At 41.8% G+C, this 12,596-nt stretch overlaps 1 protein-coding gene across 3 annotated transcripts in view; it reads left to right on the top strand.

Moving 5' to 3' along the window:
• Positions 1-12,596, top strand: part of LOC126985150 (uncharacterized) — a 135,835-nt gene that overhangs the window by 107,672 nt on the left and 15,567 nt on the right. For all 3 annotated transcript variants that reach the window (XM_050839716.1, XM_050839717.1, XM_050839718.1), the window contains exons 4-9: positions 665-859; positions 2,294-2,585; positions 2,842-3,096; positions 6,573-6,868; positions 7,622-9,389; positions 11,493-11,731. In XM_050839716.1, coding sequence (XP_050695673.1) covers positions 665-859; positions 2,294-2,585; positions 2,842-3,096; positions 6,573-6,868; positions 7,622-9,389; positions 11,493-11,731 — 3,045 coding nt within the window. The remainder of the gene's footprint in view (positions 1-664; positions 860-2,293; positions 2,586-2,841; positions 3,097-6,572; positions 6,869-7,621; positions 9,390-11,492; positions 11,732-12,596) is intronic.

Below are 12,596 nucleotides of genomic sequence, written 5' to 3'. Positions count from 1 at the left end.
GACATCGCCCTAAGGTTGGACTCTAAGCGTTTCGTTGACTAGTGTAACCGTAGCTTTAGTTGAAAAATCAGCTTGAGCAGGGCTCGAACCTCCGCCTGCCAGACTATGGAAGCTTGATAGCGCAGCGCTTTACCACTGAGCTACCCGAGCGGTGTGTGTAATTCACCTCTTGGTCTGCTGCGGGGTCTCTCTCGAGACAGCTAGCCATTCCCCTACGGAAGGAGCTCAGGGCTCAGAGACCGATTTTTGGGGAGGACTGAGACCACTCACACACAACACAACGCGACAACGAGGTCAGAACTACTCGACTTACGTCGCGTACCTACTCACTGCTAGGTGAACAGGGGCTACACGTGAAAGAAGATCAACCCAACTTATCTTCACCCGGTCGGGGGATCGAACCCTGGTCCTGGTTTTGAGGCAGACGCTCTAACCACTGAGCTACCGGGCCGTGTGTGTGTGTGTGTGTGTGTGTGTGTGTGTGTGTGTAACACAAGTCCTAATAATATGTATATTCTTTCATTTTCCAACCTTATTACGTGTGTATTAGTAAGTATTGACTCGTCCCAATACATTCTTTAATTCTCCAGCCTTTTTAGCATACCACTACTTGGCATACTACTGTTACCATGTTTGCTGATTCCCTCTATTCTTTCACCCACAGGTCCGTGTGGTATTGCGAGTGTCACCAGCTGTGCCCATTGGGGAGGGGGAGGAGGAGGTGGTGACACTGGACAAGCGGCGGCGACAAGTGACTCTGGTGGAGCCACAGGCCCGCCAAGCACAGGAGTCTAGACTGGGCGTGGCAGCACCAAAGATGTTTGCTTTTGATCAGGTGTACACTCAAAAGGACCCCCAGGTGAGGTACAACTAGGTAGTTACTCATTGATTTTTATTATTGTTATTATTATTGATTATTATACATAGGTTAAGTAGATGGGCTCTACCACATGTAACAATAGGTTAACATTTGTATTTAAGGTGTGTTCAGATGCTGGAAAGGAAAGGGAGATGCACTTGCGTGTGGAAAGTACAGAGGAGTGAGGTTGCTGGAGCATGGAATGAAGTTGTAGGAGAAGATTCTGGAGAGAAGGTTGAGAGATATAGATGAAATTCAGTTTGACTTCCAGCAAGACAGGTCAACTACTGATGCTATATTTGTGATGAGGCAATTGCAGGAGAGATATAAGGAGAAGAAAAAGATGTTGTATCACGTTTTTTTGTGGATTTGGAAAAGGCGTTTGACAGAGTTCCGAGAGAAGTGATAGCATGGGCTTTGAGAAGGCAGATGGTTCCTGAGAGATTGATCAAATTGGTGATGGCATTGTATGAAAACTCAACGAGTAAAGTGAAGGCTCCAGCTGGAATATCAGAGGAATTTAGCACCAGAGTTGGGGTCCATCTAGGGTCAGCACTCAGCCCACTTCTGTTTATAGTAGTGATGCAGGAGGCTACGAAAGAAGCTAGAAGAGTGGGCCTGAAGGAGCTGTTGTATGCAGATGACCTGGTGTTAACAGCAGAATCGGAGGAGGAGGCAGTGGAAAAGTTCAGGGCGTGGAAGAGGGCAATGCAATGGAGAGAAGAGGGCTCAGGGTGAACATGGAAAAGACAAAGGAGCCGATGATAAGAATGGAGAGTGGGAGATATCCATGTGGTTGCTGTGAAAGAGGGGTGAGAGAGAATTCGGTGTGGTGTGCAGGATGTGAAAGGTGGTGTCATCAGAGATGTTCAGGTGAAAGAGATGTGCATAGAGCTGGTGTCGACAACCGTTGTCTTGTCAATGTATTTTCTACCCTTGTTGGCCCCCATGACGGCACTTCAGAGTATGAATTGGCCCTCCAAGGGTTTTGAGTTTGACACCCCTGGTTTAAACCACCAACCCTGCTGTACATAATTAAAATCTTACATATAGTTAAAACCACAATACTGATGAAACTAACAAAGATACATACAAAAGAAAAAAAAATTGTTTTATTAGTTGGTTTAAACCACTGTTTTTTTGTTATTGGTTTAAACCATTTGGTTTAAACCGCCAACCCTGGCCTTCCTTCATCTGTATTTCCAACTGCCTATGATTTCATCTCTTTCAAGAGGGGTGTATCAACTATCAAGACACCTCTCCACCCAAAATTGACCTCTCTTTTGACCAGTCTCCACTTCTCTCTTTTATAGGAACAGCGATTGGTGGGCTTTTTTTTCTACACTCTTTTTGTTGCCCTTGAGCTGCTTCCTTAGACCTAAAAAGGGGAAAAAAAGTTGCTAAAATTGATTTTCATGTTTTCCATACCAACAGAGTGAAGTGGTATCTGGTGCAGTCGTAGATGTGCTGCATGCTGTCCTGGCAGGAAATGACGGGTGTGTGCTTTGCTTTGGAGCAGCATCATTAGGGAAAACATATACCATGCTGGGCTCTCACACTGGCCCAGGAGAGCTTGGAGTAGTTCCCTCGGCAATTGCCTGGCTTTACCGTGCCATCGTGGAGCAGAAAGCCAAGAGTGGTGCAAGATTTAGTGTGAGGGTGTCAGCAGTAGCAGTGGACTCAGCAGGAGCCATGCTGACTGACCTGCTTGCTGAATATGCTCAAGGTTTGTCAGATTTTTAAAAAAATTTAACTCTAATGCCATTGTACAAATCAGAATAAAGCTTTGATGACTGCATAGTATATACATGCATAAAATCTCAGTAACAGCAATCTACAGTAAGAGATATCCAAAGTATTAAATAACCAGTCAGTCTGTTAGTACCCTAATTGAAGAAATGCATAACCAATAAAGTTTTCAGATTGATTTGATAAGACATGAAAAACAAATATTAAAATAAAACTTTGATTTCCTACCACAGAAGGAGAAGCCTCACCTGGAGCTCTGTTGAGAGAAACTACAGGTGGCTACCTCTCCTCAGTGGCAGAGCTACGAGCACCATCTCCTGAGGCAGCCGCCCACTATCTGGATGTTGCAATCGCTGCTAGGTCATCTCTTACCCCGCCTCATCTGCAAGCCAGCCAACAGCAGCATCAGGCCACCTCAGGCTCAGCCACATTACTCTACACACTTCACATCTACCAGTATTCAGTAGACAAGTCAGGCAAAGGAGGGGGTAAGTGCATTACTTAATCATGCCTTTTCATATCTCCTCTGAGGAGTCAAGCTATAGCATATCAGTGAAAGTATGCTGAAATTCAGCACCTTAAGGCTTTGTTGACATATTGGCTCAATGGAAAATATAGCAAAGAAAGCGTATAGGCAATTTTAAGCCTCTTCTCGAGAGCAGGGTTTGACTGATGTCTAAAAATGTTGGTCGTAACACGTGCTTTAATGCTTTTCAGGTTATTTATTTGTGTAGTGTGTGTGTGTGTGTGTGTGTGTGTGTGTGTGTGTGTGTGTGTGTGTGTTTACCTAATTGTAGTTTTACAGGGCCTGGGCTTTACGCTCGTGTGGTCCCGTCTCCGTATCTGCATTTATCCAATTTTTCTTTATAGCTTTGCACACTCCTCGCCGATGATACTACATCCTCACTTAGTCTGTTCCAAACCTCTATATTTCTTTGCGGGAAGCTGCATTTCTTTATGTCTCTCAAACATCTTCCCTTCGTCAACTTTTTACTATGTCCTCTTGTGTTCTTGGTGGTAATTTCTTCTTTTAGTAGTATTCCTCTTTATATACTTCTTCCATTCTTTTCTTCTCTTCCCTATTAATTGTTTTGGCTTTTTACTTGTTCTCCTCCTCCCCCTTCGTGATCCTCCACTTCATCACTGTCATTTTGCATTCTCCAGAAAAAAAAACTTCCTTTTTTTTACTGTTCTTTCTTCATTTCATGGATTTTCTTCGTTCACAATTTCTCTCATCCTAACTCTTTTCTCTATGCTCATATTTTTCCTTACATATGTTTCTTTATATTTTTCTATACCATTTAGGATCCCATCCCAACTTTTTGACTTTAGCTTAACCTGGTAGCTGCTGGTCAGGGTTTGTTTTAGGTTAGTTAGGTTAAAAGGTTAAGCCCTAAAAATAAAAAAAAAATAATGAGAACCACATCACCCCATATCATTCATATATATTATATATTGATGATTTTTTTATCATCTATCTATATCTTGGTGTTTATTATATATAAGAGATTTGGCCCCATCGGGGCTGGTACGGTAAGCTAAAACAAATTTGGCCCGTCGCTGCTTCCGGGTTAATTGGTCTGTTTTTCCCTTCCTCATATTTTCTTATAGTCTTGTCACCTCGCCCACCTCCTCTGTCAGCCTTCCAGCTTCTTCATCTAAGTTTGTCAGTATTTCTTTCACTTTACTGATTTCATATCTCTCTCTGTGCCCCCTCATTGGGATTTTCTCTTATTTGACACACTTTCTCTTTTCTGCCACTTCACTAACCAAGTCTTCCTTCTTTCTAATTACTTGAAGAACCTCCTGTTCCATCTCTACTTTTCTTTCCCTTTCTTGTTGTTCCAGAATTTCTTTGAAACTATCTTTTTCCTTTTCCTTTTCTTTTTTCCATGCATTTATTTCCACAAATTATTTTCTTAATTTATTTTCCACATCCATTTCACTTTCACTATATCCCATTACCCTTTTAGATATTTCTTCCTTGACCACTGTCTTTATCTTGTCATCTCTGGCACTTCCTTTTTTTCAATTTTTCACTTTCTTCCCTTAGCTTTCTAACTTCTTTGCCTCTTGCTACCAATAGGCGTACCTAACATCACCATACCCGGTCCAGGATTCAGGACGTTTCCTAAGGTAGAGAGGGTAACGTTATAATTGTATTTCGTAAAGAATCCTTATAACCAAAAACTAACTAAAATTATGAGTATTCTTTTTCTTGAACACAACATTGAATAAACAACAGAACAATAATATAAAAATACGTATAGCCACCGTTGCCAGATTGTCGAACTCAGAGCATAGTATTTACCTGTTTCTGACGCCTAACTATTGCCAAGAAACATCAGAATCTAACTCTTTTAATGATAACTATAAATTAGGTTCCTTACTGAAGCCCAGAAGACAGTTTGGGGGTAGGAAGTCGGGTAATATAATCGGCTGAGTACGACAATCTGGCAACGTTGAGGCTGTAGCTCCGAAGCCAGAGGCAGGGTGCACCCCATTTTGCGGGTGTCAGATACCTGAAATAGCATATTTTTACTGCGCAAAACAGATGATGTCACTTATTGTGACTTCGTGAGCTTTCATATTTATCTATTTATGTATATTTCATGGAGGCAAAACTTATATTACCAGTTTCAGTTTTACTAGTGACACGAATTGCTGCCTGTTTATCACAACAGAATTTCATTCAAACAAGTGAATCAGACACCACATAAATATTACCAGTGTGTGTATGAATGAATACAAAAATAAGCACATACAGTACTTTGATTTAATTCTAGGATATCTCATGGATCATTAACCCGTGGGCTTCGGCTATGGGAAAGCCGAGAAGTGGCCGAGAAACGGCATCATTACACTGCATTTTGAGACTAAGAAAAGAGCATGGAACCATAAAGCCGTTAAAAATATTTATTTAAACTCAAACTCCATTCTTTTTGGGTGGTGTTTGTTACAAAATAAACAGTCTCGTGACACATGGCATCTAGCCGAGAGTCGCTTGTTGTCTACTTTAGAGAATTTGACAAGTGATTACTGTATGGATAGCTAATTCAGTCTGCCATGACCTTACAGCACCACCTATGACAAATGAGCCCACCTCAAGATCAATTACCCACCACAATGACCCAGGGCATGCATGGTGGGTTGCTCAATGCCGCCACCGCCTACAATTAGCTCGAATTAGGCGTTTTGAGCCAAGCCCCATACGGGGTCCACCGTTTCAGTGGACCGACTCGCGGGAGCCCAAAAATGGGTCCGCCGACGCTGCCGGGTTAATAAATAAAAACAAAATATGTGGATAGGGTACTCTTTAGCCCTCTACCTGCTATGGCTGCCAAAAAAGTCCCTCCGCCAAGTTTGTACCCCCCATTTGGTGATTGTTAGGTACGCCTATTCCTTCTTCAGATCAACGACGATGTTTACGAATCGCCTCAAATCCTCCATCAGTCCCCTTATCATTCTTTGAATCTTCCACTTCTATCTCCAATCGTCTCATCCTTGACAATAATCATGGGGTTGGCATTTGGCCTAGTGAAAAACCTTTAAAATCATGGTCTGACTCGTTACGGCCTCCCCACCCGTTGCCATTTTTGCCCAGGCATGTTCGGCTTCAGCAATTATTTCACTTACATTGGCAAGCTTTTCTTCTATTTTTTTCTGTTCATTTTTCCTTTTGGGAGACAGAACCTATCCTAACGTTCCCCCCCCAGGTCCTGCCCCGACAATATAGGTAATTCGTCATACGTACTTCCTAGTGCGGGAGAAGATCGGCAGCGGCTACGTTTTCTCTACGTCAGCTGACGTGTGTGTACTGTGTGTGTGTGTGTGTGTGTGTGTGTTATTCCTTTGTATGGTCCTTGCCTTATATTGTAAAAAGACAGTAATACATGAGTATGTAATTATCTTTTCAACTATATTGAAAATCTTCCCACTACATGTATATTCATACCATTCCCAGTTGTTGGTGGACGGAGTCGTCTTCACATGATCGACATGGGCGATTTGAGTGGGAGTGGTGGGGGTATGTCATTGTCCTCCCTCACCTCAGTACTGCTTGCCATCTTTAATGGGCAGCGGTACCTACCCAATCGGGAGAGTAAATTGACAATGTTACTGAAGGAAGCATTGGGCTCAGTGACCTGCCATGCTGCCATGGTCGTTCATGTGTCCCCAGCACCTCGACATGTTCAGCACACCCTTGCAACTCTCCAGCTTGCCTCCAGAGTCCATCGGATGAGACGCAAAAAATTAAAGGTACATTAGTTTATAAAACTCATGTGTTTTTAAATTCCAAAGGTAATCTACACCATATTTGAGCAAATGTTGAGTATGGAATGTTATTAGTGCTGGACACTTATTCACAAACAAAAATATAGATGGTTCTAATCATGTTGTCATCTTAGTTTGTATTCATCGACATTTGCTTTGCTTCCAACCTAAACAGTGACCATTAAATCATTATTGGCATCTATTTATGTAAATGTTGTAGTGTAAAACACATTTAATAGAACACAATTTTAATACTGATGGCCACAATATTTTTGATAAATAATTGAAATGCCCACATTTCCCAGTTTAGCTGTATATAAGCTTGTAAGACAAACTCCCCATCTTTGACTAAGGCATTATTTCTTACTTTTTGTTTATCATAACTGAAGTCTTTTTCACTCCCAATCTTGTTGCATGGGAAATGAGGTCCTTGATTTAGGGTCATGGTGACTTGAATTTTCATCCTTGTAGACAAATCAAATCTTTTGTAGCCTTTCTTATAAATTATATCTTGTCCATTCATTAGGAGACAAGCATAAAGGAGGAAACAAGGCATTGCAAATTATTTCTGAAATGAGATAGAATTTGGGTATATATTGGACTCTTCTGAGAGTTTACAGAAATCCTCAAAAGATTACTATTAACTACAAAATTAAATATGATCTAAATTGAAGTTTCTAAAATATGTTTAGCCATGAATAATTTAGTTTAAACAACTACATCATTTTTTCTTGACAGGGTCTTGGTGGGTCAGGCTCTGGAGGAAGCTCTGAGGGCTCTCATGGAAAATCATCCGGTGAAACCTCTGCAGGGTCTTCCTCAATGGACTTTTCCTCATCAGAACAGTCTTGTGACACTGTCATCTACATTGGTGGTGGTGGTCCAGGGGATACCACAGACAATGAGCATCCTCCTGTGTTCATGCCACATCACACAAATCAGCAGATGTGGCCGATCACACGACTCAGATCCATGGAACACTTGCGGCCTCACTCTGCATCTCCAACCCCAGCCTACACCCGGAGAGCTGCTTCAGCGAGCCCCACACCAACATCCCGTTCAGTACCCAATGCCCATCCCCAGGTGAAGCCCCGGCCCCCACCACGCACAGTTAGTAATGCCAACAACTCTGCTGGAAAAACTGCTCTTGGAGGTGGCTTTATAAGACACCAGCCAGGTGTCAGCCACATTGCATATAATAACAACAACACTCAGCAGCCACTTCTTTCATCTTTCAAGCCACAGGTTGCTCTTGGTCCTCTTGTTCCTGGAGATTTGCGACACTTCAACTACAATGCTTATGAAGAACCAAATAATTCAGTTCCCATGTTTAAACAAACTAGAATTCCTATCACTGCACAGATGCAGAATCAGAGACAGTTAGAACTAAGGCAGCAGCAACAATTTCACCAACAACCATTGCAACAGCAACAGAACCAACAGCTGCAGCTACAACAGCAACAAGCACAGAAACAGCAACACCTCAGATTGCAAAAGCATCCGCAACTGCAAAAAGTTCAACAGATACAACATCAACAACAGCAAAGATTTCAACTGCAATTACAGCAGCAGCCTCAAAATGTTCAGCAGTTGGTGCAACATCAGCAATACCAGCAATTCCAGCAATTACAGCAGCAGAACCAAAAACTCATTCAGATGCAGCATTTTCAACAACAGATGCAACAACAACAACTACAGCAAATACAGCAACAACAACAACAACAACAACAGCAACAGCAGCAGCAGCAGCAGCAGCAGCCACAAAATCAGCAGCAAGTACGTCATCTTCCCAAAGGAGCAGTTGATGGGGTAATCTCAGATGAACAGTGGATTGATGGGCCAAGGGTGCACAAGTCACGAGTTGCAGCAGCTCAGAAAATTAAAACAAACAAATCTGAAACTTGGGTGGATGGTCCACAAATGACTCCAATTGGGTATGGTTTCATGGATGACCATAAAAAAACCATGATAGAAAGGTGGGTTGCAGTGCAAACAGCTCAGGTGGTGCAACAACTTGAGCAACAACAGACTGTACCGACCCAGGTCCCTGCTCAGGCTCCTACCACCCAGCAACAGTTCACTCACCTGACACAGTTCCGCACATGTGAGGAATCCACATTAGATAGTGATCAAGACACCCTTAGTGAAGATCCCCCCTCAGGGCCAGGTCAGCCAGCTGGCCTAGACAGTAACCTACCACCACAACCCAACCTTATTGAAGAACTTGAACGCAAAAATCTCATTCCTGCTGAGAGCAGCACAGATACAAATGCTGAAAAACCCAACTCTTCACAGAGTGAGTCAGAAGCTCTACCAAAGGAGCCAGTTCTTGATGAAAAGAGCACAGAGCCACATTGCTCTCCAGATGAGGCCTCTGGGGCAGATGAGCCATCTATTGATGATATTTGCTCTCAGTGTGAGGCACTGGCTGAGGAGTGTGAGGAATTAAGTTCTCTCCTTTCATGTGAAGAAGAGGAGTGTAAGCGCCAGGCACACCAAGGTTTGGGTAAGTGTTATTTTTCAAATTAAATTGTTTCAAAGATTATATCTAGTAGTAGCTCTTCAGATGTCTTTTTTGTATGGAGGAGGATTGATTAATTGGGGTATTCGGTCATGGTGCCACAACTAGTATGGTGGAGGAACATGTTGAGCAATGTGAATAATTAACTGCATAGGATCATTGTGTACACTGTAAGTTTCAAACTAAGGAACTATTATTGTTGGTGCTACTTAAAAGAATCTCTTATTGAGGGGGTTTATGTAAAAACTACTAACTTTAAACCTAAAACTAGTCACACTCACCTATGAGGTCCTTTGGAGTGGGTCCCTCCTGGGAAATTCCCTGATCATAGAGCTGCCAAACTTAGGACACACATTCTCTCTCTCTCTCTCTCTCTCTCTCTCTCTCTCTCTCTCTCTCTCTCTCTCTCTCTCTCTACTGCAGAAGTAACTATTTGTGGTTATTTGGCTGGGAAATTTAAATGCTAAAGTCAGTTAAAAAGTCACTGCCATAATACGAATGAGGAGAAACTCAAAATGTTCATGATCGATGACACATTTTGAATGAGAAATAATGGCACAAACTTATGTGTACAGTATACAAATAAGTTTAAACTGCACCAAATTTTTCATCACCAAAGTTGTAGCATGAGGATGAAATAGCCTTCCACTTTCAGTGATCCACTGCAACACAACTGATTCATTTTAAAAGCTCGACCAACACTTCCTTCAACTTGATATTTACTAAAGTAGAAATGCAAAGTTTTGATAGAAGTTAACATAACCCTTAGACGGCGATGAAACTATATATAGACGGTCCAAAATTCAGTCAGTCAGTTTTATATGGCAGAAATATAACAACACTTCCAGATTGCAGTAGAATCTATATATAAATGATAGTTAAAACATCTATGATGCAGCGTAACAATATTTATGCTACAGTCCTAAGGTCGGCAGTGACTACATATAGACGATTCATTTTGGGTGGAGCTACTCTTCAAATACTGCTGCCATCTAAAGGGTTAATATAATTTCACTTAGGTTTAAGGTCAGATCAACTAGTCTGGACCATAGGGTCTGTGTGATCTGAATATCTATGTAAATCTATGCAAATATCTCTCATTACCCTTGATCACCAAGCAACTGCTTTTGAAAGTGGAATTATAAAGTCTCTGTTAGTCTTTCTTCTAAGAAATACTTGCTCACTTTTTAAATAAGTTCTTTGTCCCATCTATGGAGCACACGAGACCAAGTCAGAGTAGCTGCCATTGTGGATCGAGGTCAGCGGGGCTATGGTGACCTTGACCACTGATAACGTCACAGAGCAACGTTGTCATGCACTTTGGAATTTATAGTCTATTGCGGCTATCTTAAAAAGCAACACATTCATAGCACTATATAGCCTTAATTAATATATACAGAATATTCAGTACACACTTTCAATGAGTAAATAGCTGACATATCAGAAAGAAAGATGGATGTATCAGGGGTGATGCGGCAGCACTGGGGAGAGGTGCACGCCCCACTCAATGGATTTCATATATGAGTCTGACTATACTGTTGTGTGTACTTAATGGAATATCATACAAAGGCAATATTAGATCTGCACAATGCAAGATTCATATACAAAGCAGGGCATGGTGAGAAACTTTCCTGTTATGGCCATTCTACTGCAGAGATAAGTATTTGTGGTTATTTGGCTGGGAAATTTAAATGATAAAATCTGTTAAGAAATGTTCACTGCCATAATACATTGTGATAATATCCACAAGTGAAGTAATGAAGTGGAAAAGGCCAAATTGTTTCAAGTCAAATAAAATTGGTTTGTGTGTTGGAGGAGTTCGACTTGTTCACCAAAAAAAAAAAATTATATATATATATATATATATATATATATATATATATATATATATATATATATATATATATATATATATATATATATTTATAATGAGCTCTTTGATCAAAATCCTCATGATCCTCTTTATATAAATCTATTCAGAGCTTTCTAGATAAAATAAGATTTTATACTTTAAAACACTTAAAATATTATTAATGAATGCAAGGCTTACCCATATACATTGTCTTCACTCTTCCCTCTGTATTTTAGCAACAGTGTTGGAGGAACCTGAGCTGGAAGCAGACATGCTTGCTGAGGACCAGGACAAAGGCAGGGTGGAAGACGAAGAGGAGGCTGAGGCCAATGGGGGTGAAGAGGCATCCCATACTCCTGCCAGAAGAGGATGGGTGAGGCGCTCAGTGGCCTCATCTGGCACCCATCACTCCACAGAGCTAATAGAAGTCCAGGTACCAGACCATCCAGCCATCACTATGGACTGCTATGTGCAGGTAATGGAGCAGTCAAATCATTATACAATTATTATGAAGCAGCCATTACTTTTCAAAGACACAAACAGCTCTTTTTTTCTGATGTTTTCAAGATCCAGAAGGTTAAGAATTGCAGGTTCATTGTGTTAGAGACCAGGGGAGGGTTTCATCATAGTGCTCTCCCAAGCGTGGTGACGTCACGCCCAGTTGGGAGAATTTCTTGGGCGTGTTTCATCACCGCGCCACAAGCACTTCCAAGTAGAATTGGGGGCGGTTTTGGGAGAAACCAGCGTTGCCAATCTTCCGCGTCGCTTTGACGTCTAATATGTCTTCAATTAACCTAAATTACACTGCTTATGTATAATTATGGAATTATAAATATAAACAATTGATATTTAGTTCAAATACAGCGATAGTTTCTGTGCACGTATTTTTGTTCTGTCTGCATCTTCAACGGCACCACGGTGTAAACAAACATTTAGTGAGTCGTGAGTAGACCCTGGCCACCTCGCCACCATGTCCCACAGCTTGTACTGTGCATCAAATAACACTTGCACATTGATGCTGTGGTAGTTCTTGCAGTTAACGTACACTTCTTCGTGCTCATGTGGGGCCACTATTCTTACGTGGGTGCCATCAACACCACCCACCACACCGGGAAAACTAGCAATTTCAGCAAACTCCGCCTTCATTCTCTGCTGCTCCCCCCGGTTTAATGGGAAGCCCATGAACCGCCTCATATTCTCTTGTGTCACGAGAGCATCCACGGTCTGGGTGATGATTCTGCTGACTGTGGCCCGGGAAACTCCAAAGTCATCTGCGCTGCACTGCTGCATTTTCCTGGTGGCGAGGTATCGCAGAGTCAACGTCACTTTCAGCTCCTCTG

This window comes from Eriocheir sinensis, chromosome 58 (assembly GCF_024679095.1).
Source record: "Eriocheir sinensis breed Jianghai 21 chromosome 58, ASM2467909v1, whole genome shotgun sequence".
Lineage (NCBI taxonomy): Eukaryota > Metazoa > Arthropoda > Malacostraca > Decapoda > Varunidae > Eriocheir > Eriocheir sinensis.
Note: the sequence above shows the minus strand (reverse complement) of the source record. Positions and strands in the feature narration are given on the sequence as shown.